At 32.1% G+C, this 26,514-nt stretch overlaps 1 protein-coding gene across 3 annotated transcripts in view; it reads left to right on the top strand.

Annotated features, from left to right (window-relative positions):
* LOC143045784 (uncharacterized) overlaps nt 1-20,084 on the top strand; it is a 104,872-nt gene extending 84,788 nt beyond the window's left edge. For 2 of the 3 annotated variants that reach the window (XM_076218536.1, XM_076218535.1), the window contains 14 exons: nt 263-430; nt 1,443-1,598; nt 4,790-4,948; nt 5,481-5,639; nt 6,641-6,841; nt 7,615-7,779; nt 8,443-8,604; nt 9,046-9,207; nt 9,615-9,737; nt 10,575-10,679; nt 11,930-12,038; nt 12,718-12,962; nt 13,650-13,691; nt 18,292-20,084. In XM_076218536.1, the coding sequence (XP_076074651.1) occupies nt 263-430; nt 1,443-1,598; nt 4,790-4,948; nt 5,481-5,639; nt 6,641-6,841; nt 7,615-7,779; nt 8,443-8,604; nt 9,046-9,207; nt 9,615-9,737; nt 10,575-10,679; nt 11,930-12,038; nt 12,718-12,962; nt 13,650-13,691; nt 18,292-18,326 (1,991 nt within the window). In that variant the 3' untranslated portion in view covers nt 18,327-20,084. The remainder of the gene's footprint in view (nt 1-262; nt 431-1,442; nt 1,599-4,789; nt 4,949-5,480; nt 5,640-6,640; nt 6,842-7,614; nt 7,780-8,442; nt 8,605-9,045; nt 9,208-9,614; nt 9,738-10,574; nt 10,680-11,929; nt 12,039-12,717; nt 12,963-13,649; nt 13,692-18,291) is intronic. The other variant, XM_076218537.1, reaches the window with a different exon arrangement.
* The last annotated feature ends 6,430 nt before the right edge of the window (nt 20,085-26,514 follow it).

Below are 26,514 nucleotides of genomic sequence, written 5' to 3'. Positions count from 1 at the left end.
CACTGAACGATGTCCATTCCAAGTGTTTTGTACATAAAAAAGTATACTAATCTGGCTTCAAATCTTCAGTATTCTTTTAAAAAAAATGTTCCCTTACTTCAGATTTCATTTGATTTTGACCTGGTTTACAACAAACGCAAGCGCCATGTTTACACTTTCATCCAGTCACTAAACAAAGAAAAATAACTTGTTTTTCGCAATGTTACATTTATCCAATCTGTTTATTTGTAAATGATTGTCACCTTTTATTTTTTTCTTCTAGCATATTGTATCCCTGGTGAAGAAAAAGATAGCCAGGGTAATTGTGTAAAATGTGATAGAGGCTACTTCAAGGACAATGCCATAGACTTGTTTTCTGAGTGTACATTGTGTCCAACAGACCGTATCACTCCATCAATTGGAACTCCATTACAATCACAGTGTACTGTAGGTATGTATTATTAAATAGATATATTGAGATTAGATGTTAATGTTCCTTAACTGTACAGCTGGATATAAGACAGAGTTTACTGTTGTTTTGTATATTTGGGGTAACTGTACATCTGGATATAAGACAGAGTTTACTGTTGTTTTGTATATTTGGGGTAACTGTATAGCTGGATATAAGACATAGTTTTCTGTTGTTTTGTTAATTTGGGGTAACTGTACAGCTGGATATAAGACTGCGTTTACTGTTGTTTTGTTAATTTCGTATAACAGTTCAGCTGAATATAAGACTGAGTTTACTATAGATTTGTTAATTTGGGTAACTGTACAGCTGGATGTAAGACATAGTTTTCTGTTGTTTTGTTAATTTGGGGTAACTGTACAGCTGGATATAAGACAGAGTTTTCTGTTGTTTTGTTAATTTGGGGTAACTGTACAGCTGGATATAAGACTGAGTTTACTATAGATTTGTTAATTTGGGTAACTGTTCATCTGGATATAACACTGTGTTTAATATTGTTTTGTTAATTTGGGGTAACTGTACAGCTGAATATAACACTGTGTTTACTGTTGTTTTGTTTATTTAGTGTAGCGGTTCAGCTGGTTATAACACTGAGTTTACTATAGATTTGTTAATTTGGGTAACTGTACAGCTGGATATAAGACAGAGTTTTCTTTTGTTTTGTTTATTTAGTGTAGCAGTTCAGCTGGATATAAGACTGAGTTTACTATAGATTTGTTAATTTGGGTAACTGTACAGATGGATATAAGACAGAGTTTTCTGTTGTTTTGTTAATTTGGGGTAACTGTACAGCTGGATATAAGACTGCGTTTACTGTTGTTTAGTTAATTTCGTATAACAGTTCAGCTGAATATAAGACTGAGTTTACTATAGATTTGTTAATTTGGGTAACTGTTCATCTGGATATAACACTGTGTTTAATATTGTTTTGTCAATTTGGGTAACTTTTCAGCTAGTTATATCACTGTGTTTAGTATTGTTTTGTTAATTTAAGGTAACTGTACAGCTGGATACAAGATTGTTGGTACTGCATGTCAGATTTGTCCTGCTGGTACATACCAGAGTAATAAATGGCAGACTGATTGTGATAGCTGTCCTCCACAGAAAACTACCACTCTTCCTGGGGCTACATCACTCAATGATTGCATATGTAAGTATTATAATAATTTTAATCCATTGGTTTTTTTAATGTGCCATTTATGGGCATTATGTTTTTCAGTCTGTGCTTCCATTCTTTCGTATGTCCATCTGTCTGTCCCGCTTCAAGTTTTAGTTTTTGGGGAAGACGGCTTCAAGCCGTCAATCCCCAATGGGGTTGACCAGAGTGCCATTCCCTCATATCATTCATTTTGTTTTTATAGCGTGGAAAACCCCCCAACAAATCTTACTGAGAATGATGAGATGGGGAGACACAAAATGAATAAATTGACTTTAAACACTTTTTTACACATTTCCCTTCTGTTTCTCTCGAAATTATCTTATATTGAGCTCTCCTTTACACTATTTACGTTTCTTTACAATCCGGAAAAATCAGTATGACGAGATATTCTAAATATATCCAACCTACATTATATTTTATAGTGACGTCATTGTTGGAATGCCACACTACGCATAAGCAGGGATATCCTTCACTGGTTATTTAAATCATTCTCAAAGATTGTGCACTTATTAAAAAATAGTATTTGTTAAATTTAAACATAATGATGTTTGCTGTAGATGATTCAATCATCAACATGCAAAACTTTAATTTGTAGGTCGAGGGGCTACATGAGATGGGGGAGAGAAACGATCTTTTCCATTTTTTTCTGTAAATCTCTGTTTTGAGAATCTTCCTCCAGTTCAGGAGCACCTCAATTTATGAGCTAATTATCCACTAAAATAAATACTTAAAATGTGACATTTAGTATATGATAAGTAGTCTTACATTAAAACTAAATTTTGTGTACCAACATAATCATTGTAATAGTTACAAAAAAAATTACAAATGTTGCATTTTGTAGTTTAAACCTCTTTATTCATGAAATTTTACAAATATTTCAAAATGTAGGATTTGGAAACAAGCTTCACACAGTTTACATCAATCATATTGTTATTTTTATTAGTACCTGTATCCCTGTGATGAGATATGTAACTGGGAACTTCATCAATGGAAATTTAAAACTGAATAGATTTTTCAGTCCTAACTTTCTTAAGAAAAAAATTTAAAATCTTAAGAGTACGGTCACAAAAAATGGAAAATGGCCCTAGTCTGCAGTTCAGTCGTACACTATTAAGATTTCAAAAATAATTGTAGTTGTTGTTAAATGACAGAATTCAACTACATGTAGTTGGATTTTAGCTAATTAACTATCAACTTTAATTGTATGTTTAGATTTAGAAGATGCAGATCTCTTCCATTGGTCTAAATTGAATCCTAAACTAAAGAAACGAAATTACATTAAACAACAATTGATTCCAATAGTGTCAACCTCCCACATGTTCTAGCTGTTCTTTTTTTTCATTCTTTATATGAAGACTATCAAAAGATAACCCCCCCCCCCCCCCCCAAAAAAAAAATGAAATAGAAACAAGGGCCGTCTTTCCCCTCAGAGCTATTCAGCTCTTTGATTTTGTCTTTGAGGTTAAAGTTTTTGGTCAAGGTAGTTTTTTGATGAAGTTGAAGTCCAATCAATTTGAAACTTAAAACACATATTCCTTATGATGTGATATTTTTAATTTTAATGCCAAATTAGAGTTTTGACCCAAATTATAGCTTTGTCCACTGAACATAAAAAAAAATGAAAGTGTGAGTGGGGCATCTATTTAATATGAACACATTCTTGTTTGTTGCCATTTAATCGGGAGGCAGAGAATTTTTTATACTGCAATCAGCTATTTTACTATACAGATAAAGCTATACGTATAAACGTTAGCCTTATACGTCAATGACCTCAACTAATCTATAAGCCCCGCCTACTAACCGGAACTACTGTATTTCATCAACAACGTCACGTCACAACCATTACAACGTGTAGTAACAATGGTCAAACTTTTATGTATTTAAACTTGTTATATCTTCAAATTGTTAATTTTATACCATGTGTATCAAATGTTATTAATTAAGTTCATTTTCCCTTTCTTATTTCTTAAAATTTCAATGTCTTACCGCCTGGACTACGCTCATAGGGAAATAACCCAAAATGGTACCCCCAAGAGGGAAATTCCAAAACACTTTTTTTAACAATATTTGTTACATATTTTTTATTTTTTTAAATTTTTTATCGATTTCAGTATAAAAACAATATACGTATAGTGTCTTGAAATATGACATTTATTTGTATTCGGCACGAAACGGAAAAATGCTCGGTAGAACCTCGCATTTTCCCCGTTTCTAAGCCTCGTATAAATAAATGTCATATTTCAAGACACTATATGTATATTGTCTAAATAGAAGTTTAGAAGTGATGTTTATGATTTCAGTGATTTCGGTGATTACTGATCTTATGATTAGTGTTTTTTTGTAATTGCACTAAGTAGTGATCTATTGACTTTTCCCATCACTTGGCGTTCGTAGTCCGTCGTCATCCGTCATGGTTAGCTTTTACAAAAATCTTCTCCTCTGAATCTATTGGGCCAAATTTAACCAAACTTGGGCACAATCATCACTAGGTTATTTAGGTTTAAAAATGTGTCCGCTGACCCGGTCAACCAACCAAAATGGCTGCCATGGCTAAAAATAGAACATAGGGGTAAAATGTAGATTTTGGCTTATAACTCTGAGACCAAATCATTTAGAGCAAATCTGACATGAGGTAAAATTGTTTATCAGGTCAAGATCTATCTGCCCTGGAATTTTCAGATGAATGGGAAAACCGGTTGTTGGGTTGCTGCCCCTGAATTGGTAATTTTAAAGACATTTTGCCGTTTTTGGTTATTATCTTGAATACTATTATAGATAGAGATAAACTGTAAACAGCAATAATGTTCAGCAAAGTAAGATCTAAAAATAAGTTAACATGACCAAAATAGTTAGTTGACCCCTTAAGGAGTTATTGCCCATTATAGTCAATTTTTAACAATTTTCACTAATTTGGTAAATTTTTGTAAATTGTTACAAAATATTTTCCTCTGTATCTAAAGGGCCAAGTTTATTATAGATACAGAAAATTGTACCAGAATATTAGTAAAGTAAGATCTACAAACACATCATCATCAGCAAAACACTATGTTGTCATGAATCCATCTGTGTCCTTTGTTTAATATGCACATAGACCAAGGTGAGCGACACAGGCTCTTTAGAGCCTCTACTTTGTGATTGCATTAAATAGAAATCAGGTAATTTGTGTTTTTTTATGATTTTAGTGAGTTGTGATCCAGGATATGAAGATGTAAATGGTCTGTGTGTCGAATGTCAGATTGGGTATTATAAAATTGAGAAGAAAGCCAGTAGTTGTACAAAATGTCAAACTGGATTCATTACTGCTAGTACTGGATCTACGAATCAGAATGCATGTAATGTTCGTAAGTATAACATAGATATGCCTTGTAATAAGTTTATAAAAAAGATCTAATAGTTCAAAGTCCATTGTGCAACAATTATCATGTTTCTTCCAGTACCCTTTTTTTTTACTTTAGCCAGTACATATATATTCCATGTTTTTTTTTTTAATTTTAAGAATCTCCCACTTGATTCATAAATAACTCAATAGTTTAAACTTTATTATGTAATGATTGCACTGTAAAATTCCGTAAAGCAGATCAAAGACCACTGGAAAACACAAAAAATTGAAAAGCATGATATATTTATTCTTTTTGGCAATTAAAAGCGGGTGCCACTGTTTATGATAATGCACTTCATTTACTTTAGGAGCCACTGTACTCAATAGTTAGAGCTATATTCAGTTCAGCAAAATATTTTGAATGGGACCCAATTTCATTTCAATGGGGGATCTAGAACTTTTTATAAGGGGGTCCCGCTCCAGTCAGGCTTTAGTGAAACTTAAAATGTCCTAAAATACTGAATCATCAATAAATGTATGTTGTTGTTCTGTAGCTGACTGTCAAGCTGGATACAAACTTGTCAACAACCAGTGTGAAATGTGTGGATACGACCATTACCAACCACAGAAGCAGCAGACAACCTGTATATCTTGTTTGAATGGATATACAACATTCACTCTTCAAACAGCCACACAACTATCAGATTGTAAAGGTAAATATTGTAATAATAATGAAAACTGATTGGCTGATTACAATTCCCAGACATCACAAATTTTAAATTCCAGGCAATCTGATTCATTGATAAGAAATACAAACCCAACAAATCTTAAACTAGGTGCAAGAATTTATCAATATTCTAAATACACCATTCAATACATTTGGATTAATAATGTATTTACAATAAAATAATCCCTACAACATTTACTGTTCAAACAGCCACACAACAATCATGTTGTAAAGGTAATTACTGAGATAATAGAAGGAAGGAAAACAAACAAAGATATAAGAAGATGTGGTATGAGTGCCAATGAGACAACTCTCCATCCAAGTCACAATTTGTAAAAGTAAACCATTATAGGTCAAAGTACAGTCTTCAACACAGAGCCTTGGTCTTGGCTAATCTGAAGACTAGGTTTAGACTTTAGTTGATACTCACACCCCACAACAATCACATTGTAAAGGTAAATACATTTTACTATCATGATAGAAAGAATAAAAAAATACCATGAGTAAATATTGATTTACTGTGGATTCATTTATTATTTGTGGGTACCAATTTTCGTGGTTTAAGGAAAACTTGCATCTTGGTGGATTTTGGTTCCCCTGTCCCAACGAATTCCACGAAAATTGGTATCCAATGAATATCAAAGAATCTATAGTAGTTAATACTCTTAGATAACCACACAGATAAAGGTAAATACTGTCATAATAGATAAAGGTTACAAGACTAGACATGGACATGATACTCATTTAGAGCATTGGCGTGGTATCAGAATTATATGTCCAGGAATGGGTGACAGTATTCCATGGGTACTATAACCTAAACTAAAATAAAAAAATTCAGCTCAGTGAGTCAGTATAGCACAAAGCAGGGTCTATATGTTCATATAACAATATCGTGTTCTCATTGGTCACTGCATGTTTAACAGTCAGTCATCCATCAAGGCACACAATCTAATACAATTCTAACTTTGTGATTATTTTTTTTGACAGTTAATTGTGGAAGTGGAACTGAGATCAATCCAAACTATACTCCAGGAGGTTCCAATACTGGTATCCAGTCATGTCAGAGCTGTTTGAGAGGATATTACAGAGATAGTACCAATAGAGCAACCATGGAATGTCAAATGTGTCCAATTGATTTCATTACACCTCTTAATCAACCTGGTACTTCTTCCTCTGACTGTACTGTCAGTAAGTGTATTTTCTTTAAAAGTCAGACTATAGACATAAAAAAATATGGTATGAGTGCAAATCAGACAACTCTCTATCCAAGTTACAATTTGTAAAAGTAAGCCATTATAGGTCAAAGTATGTTCTTCAACATGAGCCTTGGCTCACACCAGGCAGCAAGCTATAATATAGGATTTATGATATGTTACAGTTTTATTTTGATGGAGCAAGATATATGAAACAATTTTTCTTGAAAGTTGATACCAACATTTATTCAAGAAGAATCTTCTGACCATCATGAGATCATTCTTGCTACTAAATTAACCTCAGATAATTCTTGTCACTAAATTTTCATAAGATCATCTTTGTCACACTTGTAGACTATTTGTATAAAGTTTTAAAGTTTAGAAGGTAGAATACTGGGATACTTCATATTTTGTAGTGGGTTTCATTGGGGTCAAAGCATGAGGTGGGATTGCCGATATTTTGTAAGCATAACACGTGAAAGTCAAATTATTGTGCCATGAAAACAGGAAATAATGTATAGTGAAACAAGGGAAAATGAGAATTTCTTATGTACATAGTGTAAGCGGGATACGGGAATCAGACAAAACAGTAAGCGGGATCCGGGATCAGAACCCCCCTTGTAAACAGATAACTTATTTTCTAAACTTATCTGGGTCATATTTCTTTTGAATTTGTTGGCCTCATTGTTATGGTCAGTGGATGCCTAAAAATTAATAAAGAAAAAATTGGTACTTTTTTTTATATAACTATTCCTTTTTCTTCTTCAGGAAATTGCACTACACCAGGACAGTTTAGGAATACAGCGAACAACATTTGTACACCTTGTCCTATAGGGAAATATAATAGTGATAAATGGCAGGACAGTTGTACAGACTGTACCCAAGGTTATACAACTCAATCACCAGGGGCAACCTCCTCAAGTAGTTGTATACGTAAGTATCATGTTATAACTTGACCGTAGAATAGATTAAAAGTTTACATTTTCTTTAAAACCACTCTAGATAGAGAAAATCGACAGGAGCAGATATGTACATAAGGTTGAGAACTGCTATTTTTTTTTTAGGTTCAACAAAACTATCTGACAACTATGTTTAGTACATATTGACCTAAATGATGAATGTTACCAATTTTTGTTTTCATTTTTGCCTTCTTTCTTGAAAATTATTATAGATTGAGAGAAACTACAAAAAGTGGTCAGGAAGACAAGACCCATAAATAAGTCAACTTGGTCGAAATTGTCAGCAGTTTTTTATTGGAGTTATTGCCCTTTAATGATAATTATTACTAATGTATGTATTTTTGCTCATTATGTTAAAAACTATTATAGATAGATAGGACTTTTAAAAAGCAAAAGTAATCAGCATATCAAGATCTACAAATACATTATGTCAACATAACCGAAATTGTTTAACTTTTTTCAAGAAGTAATGCCCTTTGATGTATGATTTTTACGAAAAAGTGGTCATTGTTGCTTTGGAGGACCTCTAATTTAAAGCACAAACCTTAAGTAATTAAGGTTGTTGTAAAAAATTCATAACAAAGCAAATATTACTATTTTGAAAGAAGTATTTAACAATGTGATTTTATTACTACAGGTGACTGTGCCTCTGGTCAAGAAGGTATAGGAGCTCAGTGTGTTGCCTGTCCTAAGGGCCAGTATCGTAACAAAGCTACCGATGGCTTACTATGTGTGGCTTGTCCATCTGGATATACAACTCCTGGAGTTGGCTCAACATCAAACGCAGCATGCAGTCAGTGTAAGTAATTTTTAATTCACTTTTTTAGATTCTAAAGGACTACGGGTAATCTCATTGTTCATTCAACAAAATTAATATAACTTTATGTCATTGGCTCAATTATCATTGTTTACATTGTTTTAAACCAATCAAAACGTTCTTACTAAGACTGTGTTTGGTAGGAAATGTGAATAAAGCAAATTATTCAAATGACCTCTTAACAATTGCAATAGATATTCAAACTGAAAAAGAAATATAACTTTTAGTTTTCATGGATTTTTTGGGGAGTTATATGAACCATGAATTAATGGCTGTAATTTGTAACCACAATAACGAAATTTAACATGAAAAAGTAGTATAAAAAAGACTTTTTTTTAGGTAGGTTCCATTTTCATCTGATATTTGCTAATTCTATGAAATACCAAATTCCAAAATAAATTGCAGTGTTATGATTATTTACAGCCCCTTGTCTAGCTGGACAAAGACTGAATACTGCCACTGGTAATTGTGACCTATGTCCATTGAATTACTATCAGGATTTGACAGGTCAGTTCTCCTGTAAGGTATGTCCTGATGGGAAGTACACAGACCAGCCTGCATCTACAAGATTGGCAGATTGTAAGAGTAAGTATCTACCATACCAACATAACTTTATTTGTTAGATTTCTTTTGGATTCTGTTTTCCTTAGAATCTAATTTGCTCAAATTTTAAGAATCCATGAATAAAACTCATTTGTATTATATATTACAAAAACTTCTTAAACTAATAAACCTGTCAATAATTCATCCGAAAATTTACGGACATATGAACACTGTTTTATAAATTAATTAAAATATAACCTGTGTGCTCTGAGGATATACCTCTGCTAGAAAAGAGAGCACCTTGTATTTGTGAACATTCAGATTTCTCAAGGTGATAAAACATGCCTGAATTTTGGCTGGCCACATAATTGGCAGCTTTAAGATAGGTGAGCAGCAGTACAGTTTGTGTGATTGTGTTAGACTTTACTCAATCATTTTTCTTTCTGCAGGTTATTGTGATACTCCTAATAAAAACAATTGCACTGCAAATTCTCTGTGTCAAGATGACGTCAACAATGGATTTAAATGTTCATGTCTGGCTAACTACCAGGAACAGAATAATGTCTGCACACGTAAGTACAAGTTATATTTAGACTTGAGTTTTTTTTGTCCAGAGATTTTTTTTTTTTATTAACAATTTTTTTACTGGACTATATAGTACGACTATTGTTTTTATGTTTATCCCTGTGTGTTAATTGTCAAATGTACCAGGGATTAATTGACAAAATTGTGTAGTCTTTGTTTGAGTTATATATACATTTGCTTTATTATTTTTACAGTTTGTTATTAATCTTTATTTATAGACCCTACTCATGGTACTTTCTGTTAGATTTATTTTGAACTTAACCATTTGTTAAAAAATCTAAAAGTCACTGCAATAGAAAGAGTATTTGGCACAGAAAATTACCGAAAAACTAAAGAAACCTTTAGGATTAAAAAAATAAAACTATAGAGCCTGACAGGCTAAACACTTTGAACAAAGACAATAAATATTATGAAAAAGAAAAAGCATGACAAATGAACGTCATACAATCAATGTTATTGTTGTTTCAATGTTTTAATAATTCTTCTAATGAAGAAAACCATAATGTCTAAAACGTATGGGAACGTGGTTATAGTTTTTATTAAACAATCAATCAGGGCTAGCTTTTATGCTTATACAGATACCATATTATTATATGATTGTATATACCAGATAAAATACACATACATTCACTATGCATAAAACTGTTAGCATATATGCTTATTCATATATACTGTATATATAATTTTTGAGTATATAAATAGATTTGATGTAAGGTTTGTAAACTGTGTTCATTTTTAATAAGTATACATTTTATCTGAAAAGGAAACCTACTATGGAGATTTGCATTTGTAAACTTTTAATAAGAAAGTATTTTGATTTTCAGACAAGTGTGATGCTAACTATTGTGTAAGAGGTACATGTAACAGAAATCCAGTATCCTGCTCCTGTCCAGAGGACTACACTGGGTCAAGATGTGAAACTCGTAAATGTAAGTTTAGTCACAATATTACTGGAATTGTTTACTTCATAATTGACATTCTATGACAATGAAAAGTCATTCATTTAAAAAATTGTACATAGCTTTTTTTTCTCTAAAAATCTCCCAATTTAAATACACTAAAGTTTAACTGCTCTAAATTATTATTAAATTTTACATTTGCCTGTTTGGCCTTTTTGGAAATCACGACTTGATGTAATTTCATGATAACGACAGTATTGATTATATTTGTATGAAAAGAATTGCTTAGGAAAACTGTGTACTAGAACAATGTATAAAAAGAGTGTCTCAATTGGTGCTGATTTGGAACAATTGTTGTACAATATTCGTGTTGTGTCATCTAGTTTGTTGACCAACATTGACTTATTAGCTAGTGGTGAATCCTGAAATTTTCATAAGTGGGGGTCACTCCGGTCATACTTCAGTGATTCCCTGTATAATCAAACAAATTTTCCCCAGAAAACAAGGGAGGGGGCCCTAAATCTGCCTCTGTAAGCTATAATAATAATTTATTGTAATAGCTAATGTAACGGTACCCAAATTGCAACGAGTACCCAAATTGCACCTAATTAGAAAAAATAGCAGCGGAAATCTTACAAGATTTCCTAGAGACTAAACAATTTGTATTTTTATGATTTGATACTATGTACATCTTTCAACATAGGTAAAACTATTTAGATATGCACAAAACGTTCATAGTATTTATCAACAGATGAAGTGTGTTTACTGAAAAAGCAAAATGTACTGAAACGTCACCATGCAACGTCATCAAAACGTCATCTTTTTTAAAATGAGAAAATACAATATGTTACAAGCATCTATTTCTTAAAAAATGAAGAGTAAGCATGGACTAATATCCTATTGTTCAAAATATTTGAAATAATTAAACAAAAGCTCTGTTATTAGACTTTTGACGATGCAAATTTAAGCACGGATGCAATTTGGGTACTCCTCATTTAAGAATCATTGATGGTTTGGAGGTCAGTTTAGACCAATTTTTCTATGATTCCATATGGATTCAAATTGTAATTGGTGAAACCATATAATAAATAATGATACATCTACAAAATAAACATATAATGAAAACTTTTGTTTGAAGTATAAATAAACGTAGGTTAAAAAACTGTCTAAATAGGTGCAATGTGGGTACTCTGACGTTATACACAGCTATTATTTTATCAGTAATAATATCCTGCATAGTTATAGCATTATATAATGTATAAATTTTGCTTCTGTTCCAGCCACAACAGGATTGAGTCAGACAGAGAAGATCATAGCTGGATCTGTTGCTGGGGGTGTGGGACTACTTATTATCATAGTTGTTATTGTATGCTGCTGTTCATTAGTAGCGTAAGTCAATATGTTTTAAGATAAAGTTTGATTTTTTTTGGATTAAAAATTCCTTCATTTCATCAGTGTGGTTTACAGCTTCCATGTTAAGGTCCAGTTTTTGGTTAAAGTTTTTTTAGATATCAATAACTTTGTCAAATCTTCATTGAATTAATGACGTTTTGACAGAGGCTTTTAAAAAAAAGTTCTTTATTTTTCTGTATTTTACTGATGAAAGAACTGAGTTATCAATTTCAGACAGTTCGGAAATAAATTTCTTTGAAATGGTTAATTTATAAACCTTCATAGATTGTTATGAAACAAGGACAAAAGCTTACCGTCAGGATTTAAAAAAAATCTGTATTTACTGATAAATGGACTTAATTTTTAGTCAATTTTTTTTTTTATCCACTTCAAATATATTTACACATAAATCAGCAGTAGCAGGCAAATTTACAAATTCTTTCCATATTTTTGACTTCACTTGTTCTTGATGTATTATAAAGTGGTTATATCTAATACCAAATTAATGTCTCTTTCGTTTACCCGTACCACTCTTTAACACAGAAATGATAATTCTGCCTTGAGTTGCTGTCTTATAAGCATAAACCCAAATCTCAATTCTAAAGGACACATGTCTGTAGTTTGTAATAACTGTAAGTGTGATGAGAAGTATACTATTATATATTTATATTTTTAGAAGAAAAGGATCTTCTTCAAGGAGATCAGTTTACAAAGAACCAGAGAGGTACCATGACTATGACAAAGCTAGTTTGTATACTTCTAACAATACCCCACGACAGCCAATTCTGTATGATACAGCATCGAGGTATAATACAGGACCTAGGATGTTAATGTATAGAGATCCATCACCGTCACCTTACTATGGACAACATGGTATGCAGCAGTTACCAGAGATAACTTACGATAACAGAGGATATGAGGGTCAGTTTGATTTACCATTGGCATTTTCAATATTATGATTATTTTTGCTAATAGTTTTACTTTTTATGCCCCACCTACGATAGTAGAGGGGCATTATGTTTTCTGGTCTGTGCCTCCGTTCGTCCGTCCGCTTCAGGTTAAAGTTTTTGGTCAAGGTAGTTTTTGAAGAAGTTGAAGTCCAATCAACTTGAAACTTAGTACACTTGTTCCCCATGATATGATCTTTATAATTTTAATGCCAAATTATAGTTTTGACCCCAATTTCATGGTCTACTGAACATAGAAAATGATAGTGCGAAGTTCAGGTTAAAGTTTTTGGTCAAGGTAGTTTTTGATGAAGTTAAAGTTACATCAACTTGAAACTTAGTACACATGTTCCCTATGATATGATCTTTCTAATTTTAATTCCAAATTAAAGTTTTGACCCCAATTTCACGGTCCACTGATTGATTCTAGAGATACGAACAACTGTAGTTAAACTACTATTGAAATGAAAGTATTATCTTTCCTTTTAATAGATCTAAGTCTGACTTTTTATAAAGAATGTCAATCTGTTAGGCAACTGCAATCTAAATGTTAAAAGTCCATAAAAAATCACTTTTTGAGGTATTCTTTACAACAACTGTCCTAAAGGGTACCAGTAATGCTATTTATTGAAATAAGTTGGTAGAATATTTTTACAAACAGGATTAATGTGGCAACCAGATGGTAGAATGATATTAGACGCAGGTTTGACTTTATTTATTTGCCAAATAGCATTGTGTTGATTTTTATTTATCAGCCAAGTTGTGATGCATTGAACTAAGATAACACTACACGAAACAGATTTAGGGAAAATTGGTCTGAGAGCTTTAGAGAAAATTTTCATTTACCTAAAGCCATGGTAATACATGTAGTACACTCAAACAGTACTAGTAATTTGTATCTAAAATAAAATGTTTTGGAAACTATACTCATATGCGGTAAAGCTTAGCGAAAGGTATTGCGACGTAATCAGTCAAACAAACTTTATTATATTAACTCTTTAAGGAACGATCGTTTTCATTGGTCAATTCAAACCTTCGACCTCACACCTGCGAAAATAGAACACACGTACTATAACGTTGAATGGACTGATCAGTATTCACGTAGCTGGTCAAGGTCGTTTAAAGCTTCCATCGTCGTATTTGCGTACATGATTGTGTTCTTGATTAAGCCATCACAATTCTAGCTTTTATAAATGTGCATGTGAAATTCATTGGTTTTATAATTTTCTGCAATTGATACGGTAAAATTTTAAACTTTAAAATCTTAACAGTTTTCACATCGAAATATTCAGTTCAAATTTGTCCTCTGGATCAAGGGACGACATCAAATTTGTCCTCTGGATCAAGGGACGACATCAAAAGTTCAATGAAAAACTAAAAAAAAACTCAATGCACATATTTTTTTCATTGACTCCCCCCCCCCCCCCCCAAGTTGTTCATCCTGCCTTTTCTTTCACTCAATGGACTCGATGAATTAGCGTTGTACTTGAAAAATGAAACCGTACTTTTCTACAAACACTTCATATTCTTTGACAAGTTTTAGGTATTCGACACAGGATAGACTAGTGATTTTTTTTCTGATTCCGTTTACTTGAGAAAAAATTCCGAAATTGTAAGAAAATTCATATGTAACCAACCATGCTTTGTTAAAAAAAAAACGCAGATGGCAAACCATGGCACAGGGGAATTAAATGTAGTTTATAAACTCCAACGATATACTTCATGAGGTTTTGCTATTTTCGGTTGAAAAACGAACGTAAATTGTATATAATAATTGTAAATATGTACAAGTAAATAGAAACAATCAGTTTTAAAAACAAAGTGTTTATTCATAAAATGTTTTGATAAAAAGGTGAGTTTCTTCTTGTACATGCATTTAGTCATCCTTAATTTCTTGATATTTTGTTTATCAGTTTATCATTCATGTTTCGTTTTGTATTTCATTTTAAATACGAATACATACTACATGTACTTTAGCGAATAGTTCAACAATGTTATGCAGCTCTATTCTTACAGTATAAAATTAAAAAATAAATGTTCATCCATTTAAAATCGAAAACAGTACATTTATATTTAAAAAAGAAGATGTTATATGATTGCCCTTCTGACCCCTTCTGTCCGGTGGGCGTCCGTTTTTTACGGATGTGTTCTTAAAAAGTGGACAAATCTTGACTGCGGGATAATACCTTGTATACTATAAATACATATATAAAAGAAGATGTGGTATGATATATTCGCGTTGAAGTATTCGTACTGAACACAGCTGAACACAACTCACTAACTTTTTGGACAATCATAATGGAAATTCCAGATGAATTGAATGCCTTACTAGCAGCCATGAAGTTAACTGGAAAAGAACCTGCCTGGAAGTTTTCCGCAAGTTCTGACCAGGTGTCAGTCACAGCTGACGTGGACCAAGACAAAGGCTAAGGAACCAGAGGTACACTCCAGTAAAGCCAATTAAGCCGGCCCTGAAAAGTAAGCCACCATCCACCAGGAGAAGGGACGCCAAGCGTTACAACCAGTGGGTGCAGGCCAAAAGCACTGCTGCAACATCGGCTGAGGTCTTACCACACACCACCAAGGTAGACCAGAACCAACAAACAGAAGCCACAACAGCACGAGATGGAAGCAGGGAGATAGTACCCACAAAGTATCAAGGGGAACCTGAGGGCATTTGCATCAAGACGGACACAGTCATCAGTCCGTACAACCCCAGGAAGGCATGCCATCGCCAGTACTACCTCCAGCCAACCAAAGACAGAGGCAAGCGATGCCGGATCGACTATGACGAGGGATTCGACCTAGACGATCCCGAGTTGCTCCGGACAACACCACCTCACACATCGCCACTATTGATGCCATCTCCAGAGGCAGTTACATCAGCACTTTTGATCTTGGAACGGCTAGATACGCCTCATCACACTCCTAGAAATAAAGTAAAAGCTAAACGGTCAACTGAACCAGAACCAAACATTAAGTAGAAAGTCCGCAATATCCATACAGGATAGCCGGACAGAAAAACCCATACATCATCATCATCGATGTGGTATGATTGCCAATGAGACAACTCTCCACAAGAGAACAAAATAACACAAAAATTAACAACTATAATAGATCACCGTACGGCTTTCAATAATGAGCAAAGCTCATACCGCAAAGTCAGCCATAAAAGGCCCCGAAATGACAATGTAAAATAATTCAAACGAGAATTGTTCCTTGTAAACTACGACATTTCTCACAAGTATTAATTTATTATTTTGTTCAACACATGCAACAGAACTGAATAATCTTCGCCGATGTAACTTTTCAATTTATTACAACAGCATGCCTTCACTGAATTCATTCAGGTGCACAAATGATACGATTAAAGTTATTTTGTTTCTATTTTGGGGGACAATTTCCTCTGTTTATGGTACGCTTAGCTACTGTGTATATGTTTTATAGCATGAAAATAATAAAAGAGGAATGTCAGTGCAACCCATCATTAATTATTGTAATGGATCAGTATTATGAGATACTTATTATAAGTGACTACGACATTGTTAGGATTATAACCTATCGTCAGTATGAAAGAAATTAAAAGTGGTTCATATATTCATTTGTATAAAAGCGGCACCTGCATTTTATTTTATCCTTTTATTTCTCATTACGCGGTACACGATAATTGAGTTGCTGCATGCATAAAGAACTTAGAATATTACTTAATACAAAATATCAGTATAATATTTCGACCCCACTATTTGAAGTTAAAAGATTTATTTAATTCTTTTGACCAAAGGTTTGTAAATTAAACAAAAAAAATCCTTGTTTTTACGTTCGTAGTAACATACATTTTGTAGTACATTCCATTGTCGGTCACCTGTGTCAATTCACGTGCACACTGACTACATTGTTTTTGTATTTGAATCTTTCGGCCAATGAAATGAGACGTTACAAGTTGTTTGTTTATGATACGCCAGAATGTTATCAATGAACTATCAAATGCTAAACTTCACTGCATTTCACTGTATCTTAACTTCAATCTATAACTTTTTCACTAGAGTTCTTGGATCACAACTTGGTTATTAAATCCATCTCTGGTCAGCGCTTTTGAATTACTTGTTATGTTGCTTCTGACATTTAATTCATCATAAATTAATGAGCTTAAAAAAAAGTACCACATTTTTCTTAACTAAGATATACAGGCTATATTTACTTCTATTCAGATAATGCATTTATGTAATCTGCATATTGAAGCCATTGCTCAGGCCTTATACAAAGCATTTGTATGATAATAAATAGTTATAACCCATGCAGAAGGTTAATTTTGCAATATCATAACTTTAATGCTTGAGATCTTTTTTTGTGGCAAAAACTAATAATATGTCCCTCAAACTACCTAATATTAAATGAAATGGATTAAAGCTTATACAATTAATTCTATTAAAGCTTTATACTCCACTGTCTTCGCCAATAAGATAACCTGTGGAAAATATATAAGAATTACAAGCCAGTTGGACAATCACAAGTAAACAAATGATAAATAATAATTAAATATTTTTCAATCATTCCTGTCCATTCCATTCTGTTGATTTAAAGTTTAATAGCTGTTCTCATCTAAAGTAACTTCAAATATTGTGTGTTGCTTGCTTTTAATGAAAATTAACATAGGTCTAATATAATTGTTTAAAAATTGTGTGATATATAGTTGTAGGATAAAATTATTAAATTGTGTGAATTGTTTTTGGCTTTCATATGTTCTATCAAGCATATTTACTACTTTTCATTAGATGTGTTTAACACAATTTGCAATGGGACATAATTGGAAATTGCACAAGTTTGTAAATATGGTCTCTTTAACCATTTAAAAAATTTAAGAGTATATTTAGGAGTAAACATTGGGAAGTTAAATGGTACACATACTTAAACAGTATTGTAGTAGAAAAAAATGAAATGATAGAGATGATGAAAATGCTAATATAGTGTTTATTTTTATATGAAACAGAATGTTTTCTCATCAAGTCATTTTTTGAAACTTTAGGGGATTGAAGAAAAATAATACCATCTGCAGTTAAATTTATCAGAAAGTATATTCTATCTAGCAAGAAAGACATAATTTTCGATTTTCGATTCATTATCCTTGGAGCCTAGATATTTTTTTCTAAAACATCAAAATTTGCCTATCATATTTATAATGAAACATAAGTACCTTGTTTGATGATGATTAAAAGTCAGACAATTTAGTATGCATGTATTAGTTTTAATGAGGCTTATTGCCATGAATATAACAAAAAATTATTCAAATACATTTTCTATTTCAGGAGGTGATCCAGCGGTATACAAATCCAAGGCATAAAAGAAAAGAAATATTTAGTATGAAAGAAGAATGAAAGAACATTATAGTGTCAAATACATTGTGTCATTTCTACAGAACATTCCAGTCCGAAAGTTTATTTATAGATATATTGAAGCTTCCAGTCTGAAGTTTATTAATAGATATATTGAAGCTTCCAGTCCGAAGTTTATTAATAGATATATTGAAGCTTTTTTGTTTTAGTAGGACATATTCTACCTCTGTTTTATATGAAGTATGAATATTAATGAATAAATTGTAGATTGCATGTAATCAGCTTTAAGGCATAAGTATATAACTGTTACATCCAAAGTATTTTCTACATAGATTTTCCTAATCAATTAAACACTTAATGGACTTTTCCCTTTTTAAATTTGACCACAAATATTTTTCTCTAATGCTATGAGTGGTTGTCTATTAAAAATGTAAACAAAAATGGATTGTTTTTTTTTTTTTGCATGAAGAAGTGAACTTTTAATAGCTGGATTTTTCTCATAAGTTTAATATTGAGGAATCACTCTAATTTTTTTGAAGTTTTTATATTCTGCATTGATCTTTGATAAATCCAACTGGAGATTAAACACTTGGATACAGTGTAATACTTTTAGATCAACATTTTACCTCATATATACTATGCATGGAAAAAAAAACTGATATATTTTTTAAAGCCATTACTTTTTCAATCATTTTTAGGCAGCTTCGTATAAGTAAATTGTATGAAATGGATGAAAAAGTAGTTCTAGTAATCTATGTAAAATAAAAGTAGTTCTGGATTTGATAAGTTGATTTTCATACTTATCATATTAACAGATATATTGAATATATCCTTCATTTTCATGTCAGAATGATATATATATTTGCTAATGTTATGTTTATTTTGTATAATTGTTTAGTATATAGAAATAAAATATATGTTCATTATTTGAGAGTTGCAATTTCTCAAATTTGTATATTAATTTTAATTGTTCATTTGGAATCATAATATCATCATTAAAGCATAATATTTTAACAGTACTATTGTTACACATCTAGGAAGGATATATGTTGAAATTTGATGTAAAAATACAACAATTTAGAGTCTCTCTCCATTGTATGGGAATTGTTACAAATCACATTTGAAAAAGAAATATGTTTTTTCTTATATCAATCATATTTTTGTGAAATCACCAAAATTGGCTTTTTTTGACATTTTTATGTCAGAAAAAAATATGTCCAGTAGTGTGATTTTTTTATTATTGTTTTTTAACATCTTGTTATGCTCATTGTTAAAGGCCTAAAGTCACCCTATTTTGGATTCTGAGTGAAAGTTGTCTCATTGGCAATAATACCACGTCCTCTTATTTTATATTAACTATAAATTGGGTACAACTGTGCACTAATGCAAAAAAAAAATTTTTTTAAATGTACGAGCTGAATTTATTTTTTTATTTTTAATTGAGTATTTTATTTTTTTGTAAAAGTAGAAATTGAAAAAATATCTTTTGTATTTTACTGAATAAATTTTAATTAATGAAATTAAAGGGCACTGTTTTCCTTTTAAATTAGTTACTTTTAATTATTGAAATGAGATCATGATGGACAGAAGTATTTATGGAAGATGTGATTGTGAGTACATCATGTTTGTTTTCTATTAATGCATTGTATTTTGTTATAGTATAATGAACTAAATACTCCTCAGCAATAATCAAATGCCATATACATATTGTTTATATACAGATATTTACGTTTATACTAATCATTAAAATAAATATCAATATTTAATGTTGTTGCAATGTTAATGAAGGCACATGGTGTATAAATTCATGACACAAAATTCCTTCTTGCACTTGACATAACTCAAGCAAAAAAGTATAACAAAAATACAGAACTCCAAATTAGTTTCAAAAAGGAGAAGTCCATAAAATCTGAAAAATATCAAACGTTATCAACCAAATAAATGAACTAAAAACAAATGTTGTATTCCTGACGATATACAGGCATTTTCTATGAAAATTGTGTGTTAAACCTGATTTTATAGCTAGCTAAAACTCCCACTTGTATTACCATTGTTTAAAGAACAGTTCATTTAAATCTGTTCATTACCTAGAATGCCACATTTAGGCCTTTACTTTAGACTCACATTTCTCTGCAGGCTCTCAAGACTATAAACTCTAGCATTAGTGAGAGGTCTAAATTCCTTTGTCTGATATCAGTAATGCTACACAAAAGCATCGAATCACACACATGCAGAATAATATCAACCAATTACAAACCAAATTTGGCAAGGATATCTTTATTTTATAATTTTCTCTGCGATCTCACTGGGAAATACATATACAATAGAGACATTTAGATTACCATGGGGCACACCAAGATATTGCTTTATTGGAAAAAAAGTATTGTATAAACAGGATAAATTATAATAAACAGGATAAATTATTAGAATATCAATGTTGAACTCACCTTGCTCATAGATTCATGCAAGCTATAGTAATTCTCTGTCAATCCTTCATTGGGTTATTTACATTTTCATAATCTTCTCTGAAACAACTGGTCTATTATGAACCAAGCTTTTCATAAATGCTGATGGTCCAATATAAATATTGATTGACTTGTTATTATATGACGAACAATGGATTCATTTGCCAGGAGAGAGATAAGGCCTCTTGCAGCCTGAAAACATACATATATCAATTTCACCAAGGAAAAATCTATAGCTTTGGATGGCAAGTTTGGATGAATTAAGCCTTGACTTGAACAATATTTTCTGAAACAAGGTGTGTATCCCAAAAATTGGACCACATGACACTACTGATTTTATATATAACTAAGAATGAGACAGTTTTAAGGCATACAGTTCTTAGAAATCTTTAGTTGAAGAGACAATACAATTTATATAATAGAGAAGACCTTTGACAATGCACTATATTCAATATAGAAGACTTTACATTGTATTTCAAAGAGAAGATATCTGACAACACTCTTTTAGATAGTGAAGACTTTACACTGTAATTCATAGAGAAGACATTTGACAATACACTATATTCAAATAAAAAGACTTTACACTGTATTTCATAGAGGAGACCGCTGACAACACACTCTTTTCGATAGAGAAGATTTTAAATTGTTTTCAAAGAGGAGACCACCGACAATGCACTATATTCACTAAAGAAGGCTTTACATTGTATTTCAGAGAGGAAACCAATGGCAACATAATATAACCAATAGAATATACTTTACACTGTATTTCATAGAGGAGACCACCGACAACACACTATCTTTAGAAGAGTAGATATTTCATTGTATTTAATAGAGGAGACCACTGACAACTAATTGTATTCAATAGAGTAGACTTGATATCATATTTCATAGATGAGAATATTGACAACACATTATACATGTTCAATAGAGTAGACTTTACAATGTATGTCATAGAGGACACCAATGACAGTACACTCTTTTCGATAGTGTAGACTTTACACTGCATTTCACAGAGTAGATCAATGACAACATACTACATGTTTGATAGTGTAGACTTTACACTGTATTCCATAGAGGAGACCAATGACAGTACACTCTTTTCCATAGTGTAGAATTTACACTCCGTTTCAAAGAGAAGATCTCTTCTAGTATATACAATACATTGTATTTCAAAGAAGATGTGGTATGATTGCCAATGAGACAACTCTCCACAAGAGACCAAATGACACAGAAATTAACAACTATAGGTCAACATAAGAGTCCATCGACAACACACTATATTAATTAGAGTAGACTTTACACTATATTCCATAGGTCAGACCATCAACAACACACTCTATTCGATAGTGTAAACTTTACACTATATTTCATGGAGAAGACCACTGACAACACTCTGTTCGATAGAGAAAACTTTACACTGTATTTCATAGAGAAGACCTTTGACAATACACTATCAGATAGTGTAGAATTTACACTGTATTTTATGGAGAAGACCTCTGACTGTGCACTATTGTCAATAGAGAAGACTTGACATTGTTTTTCAAAGATAATATCACTGACAACACTCTTTTCGATAGAGAAGACTTTACACTGTGTGTTTCATAGAAGAGACCACTGACAACAAACTATTTTTGATAGAAATGACTTTACATTCAATATTTCAAAGAAAGACCTCTGACAATACACTATATTCAATGGAGTAGACTTCACACTGTAATTCACAGAGAAGACCTCAAACAACACACTCTTTTCGATAGAGAAGATTTTACACTGTATTTCAAAGAAGAGATCACCGATCACAAACTACATTCACTAAAGAAGGCTTTACATTGTATTTCAAAGAGCAGACCACCGACAACACACTATATTCAATAGTGAAGACTTTACATTATATTTCATAGAGAAGACCTTTGACAATGCACTATTTTCGATAAGGTAGAGTTTACACCGTGTTTCATAGAAGAGACCAACAACAACACACTATTTTCAACAGAATATAGACTTTACATTGTATTCCTTAGAGCAGACAACCAACAACACACTATTAGTATATAATATACAAAACAAAGTATATTAAACATTGTGTATCACATAGGAGACCACTGACAACACACTATATACAATAGAGTAGACTTTACATTGTATTTCATAGAGGAGACCAATGATAACACACTCTTTCAATAGAGTAGACTTTACAATGTATTTCATCTGAGACTGTTATAGTAGTCTCAGATTTCATTGACGAGACCTTTGAATTTTTATTTTTTGGCTATGTCGTTGTCAGTTTATTTTTAGATCTATGAGTTTGATTGTCCGCCTTGTATCTTTCGCCCCTCATTTGAAAACACACTATGTTCAATAAGGTAGACTTTACACTGTGTGCTACCGACAACACACTCTTACAATAGAGTATATATAGAATTAACATCAGGTTTCATAGAAAAGACCTTTAATTTGACAACACAATCTTACAATAGAGTAGACTTTACAGTGTATTTCATAGAGAAGACCTCAGAGTAGACTTTACACTGTGTGTTTCATTGGGGAGTGTTTGTCTTTTCTTCTTTACTTTAGCCATGGCGTTGTCAGTTTATTTTCTATTTATGAGTTTGAATGTCCCTCTGGTATCTTTAAACCATCGTGTAATGTTTGCCAAATCATAGTGTGACTGTATAACATCTCAGACACACTGCTGGTATTGTGGTGTCATGCATAAAACATTTAATAAATCTAGAGAAGATTATAAATTTTCCTTCCACGTTAATCTTTGAGGTGTTAATGCGGGTTTTTTTTCTGTAGACATACTCCACAAGAAACCAACACTGTAATTGGTATAATGTTTTTGACCCGTCCGTCTATCTGTCCGTCCGCAAGTTTGTCAGTCATGTTCTTGCCATAGCAACTCCTATGAAACCACAAAACAGAATGTCATGATTTTTTGTAGATAAGAAGGACATACTATGTAAAAGTGCATATCGACAGGAAATTGTGATTCATTTTTTTTTTCTAGGAGTTATATATATTTTCCCCTTTGAACTTAAAATTTGGCCTAAAAATCTACTGCAAAAAGTAAAATCTCAAAAATACTGAACTTAGAGGAAAATCAATTCGGAAAGTCCATAATCACATGGCAAAATCAAATAACAAAACGCATCAAAAACGAATGGACAAGAACTGTCATATTCCTGACTTGATACAGGCATTTTCAAATGTAGAAAATAATGGATTAAACATGGTTCTATAGCGCTAACCCTCTCACTTTGATGACAGTCTCGTCAAATTCCGTTATATTTATATTGATGCGTTAACTAAACAGACACAATAAATAAAATAGACAAAATATGGGTACATCAGTAACAGTTTGTAATCGTAACTCCTCTGAAACCACAAACAGAAATTCATGAAACTTTTTAGTTAATGAGGACATAATATTTTAATGTTCATATCCACAAGGAACTTTTTAACAGTTGACTTTTGTAGAGTTATGAGTTATTGTATTTATGATATCTTCACTGGTGAATTTTGGAATCGGACTTGTTCGTCTTTCAGCAAAAATATGAATATTCATAATATCATAGAAAACTCGAATAAACATTTTTTTAATATTTGACATAACATTAAGCTACGATTAAAGTCGCTATTTAATATTTGACATAATATTAAGCTATGGTTAAAGACGCTATTTATCCTATTTGAGCTATGACAATTTTGCCCGAGTCTTTTGAGGTCAACAAGAACTTGTTACTGTCTTTTAAAAATCTAATAATCCATGGTGATGTTAATCCGAGTGTTTTCGTGGGAATTATTCTGATTAATTTTCAATCTTTACTAAGTTGATGAATATTGTTGGACTCACAACCACAAATCATGATAAATGTTTCTTTGAGAATCTAAGTCTATTCTGGCTGGTCTTGACAAATCATTGGTACTATATTTGAAGACGTTTTTACCTTTTTTTCAAGCAAACAACATAATTTCCAGTTCCATAAATGTAGACATCCGTGCGAGCGTAATAACAGAACCATGTATCAAATGTTGATATGTGCTAAATTGTGGATCCAGACATAGAGTCTATCCTACTGACAAAACAGTCTTGAGCGACGATAAATGCATCGTCTTGAAATGTTATACTATTAGCATAACAATCTATTTTTAATTCAGTATGCACTTCGAGTGATTGTATGTTTACCACCATTATAACTTTTTCTTCATAAATGGTCACAGCCACATTTTCTGCGTCAACGACAGTTATATCATACGGCAATCCATTCAACAATATTTCGTTGATTTTCATTCCATCTGAATCAAATATTACGATCCTCTTGTTAATTCTGTCGCAAAGTATTATTTGATTCCCATAAGAACACCGGTTATGCCTCTATGAGGAGTTTTCTCAGTATCTAACACAATCGAAATAAGGTGTTTGATTTCCCCTGAATGGAAATTTACTGGCTGCCAAAACAAATCCTGTTTGTGAATACTGCCAAATGTTTGTAGAGACATAAGTTGTTGAATACATAGGTCCCTTTTGAATGTAATCCTTACATTTCTCATTTCTTGAAGACGATCCGACAAAGATCTGTTAAGTTCAAACTTTTGGGATAGGATTTTGTTAATCTCTAGAAAGCATTGTATTTCTGTACCTTGACTGGAACTTGTCTCTATTAGACTAGTCCAATTTTCGATCGTACTTTTTAAACTAGACAAATGAGTCTGATCGTCGTTTATTTGAAGATTCACTTCTTTCTTGAAAGCATTCAATTCTGACTGAATGTTTGTCTGAATATAATCTAGGTGTTTTTCAATGTCAGATCGGATATTCTTAATTTCTTTCAGTATGGTCTCGACTTGACTTTCAAACACAGAACTAAATTTCTTCCTATGTAAAATTGCATTATCAACTGCTTTGCTTTCTTCTGAAAGTTCTTTCAACAAATAGTTGGTTGTTAACTATTTAATATTTGACATAATATTAAGCTATGGTTAACGACGCTATTTATCCTATTTGAGCTATGACAATTTTGCCCGAGTCTTTTGAGGTCAACAAGAACTTGTTACTGTCTTTTAAAAATCTAATAATCCATGGTGATGTTAATCCGAGTGTTTTCGTGGGAATTATTCTGATTAATTTTCCACCTTTACTAAGTTGATGAATATTGTTGGACTCACAACCACAAATCATGATAAATGTTTCTTTGAGAATCTAAATCTATTCTGGCTGGTCTTGACAAATCATTGCTACTATATTTGAAGACGTTTTTACCTTTTTTTCAAGCAAACAACATAATTTCCAGTTCCATAAATGTAGACATCCGTGCGAGCGTAATAACAGAACCATGTATCAAATGTTGATATGTGCTTAATTGTGGATCCAGACATAGAGTCTACCCTACTGACAAAACAGTCTTGAGCGACGATAAATGCATCGTCTTGAAATGTTATACTATTAGCATAACAATCTATTTTTAATTCAGTATGCACTTCGAGTGATTGTATGTTTACCACCATTATAACTTTTTCTTCATAAATGGTCACAGCCACATTTTCTGCGTCAACGACAGTTATATCATACGGCAATCCATTCAACAATATTTCGTTGATTTTCATTCCATCTGAATCAAATATTACGATCCTCTTGTTAATTCTGTCGCAAAGTATTATTTGATTCCCATAAGAACACCGGTTATGCCTCTATGAGGAGTTTTCTCAGTATCTAACACAATCGAAATAA

This window comes from Mytilus galloprovincialis, chromosome 9 (assembly GCF_965363235.1).
Source record: "Mytilus galloprovincialis chromosome 9, xbMytGall1.hap1.1, whole genome shotgun sequence".
In the NCBI taxonomy this organism is placed as follows: Eukaryota; Metazoa; Mollusca; class Bivalvia; order Mytilida; family Mytilidae; genus Mytilus; species Mytilus galloprovincialis.
Note: the sequence above shows the minus strand (reverse complement) of the source record. Positions and strands in the feature narration are given on the sequence as shown.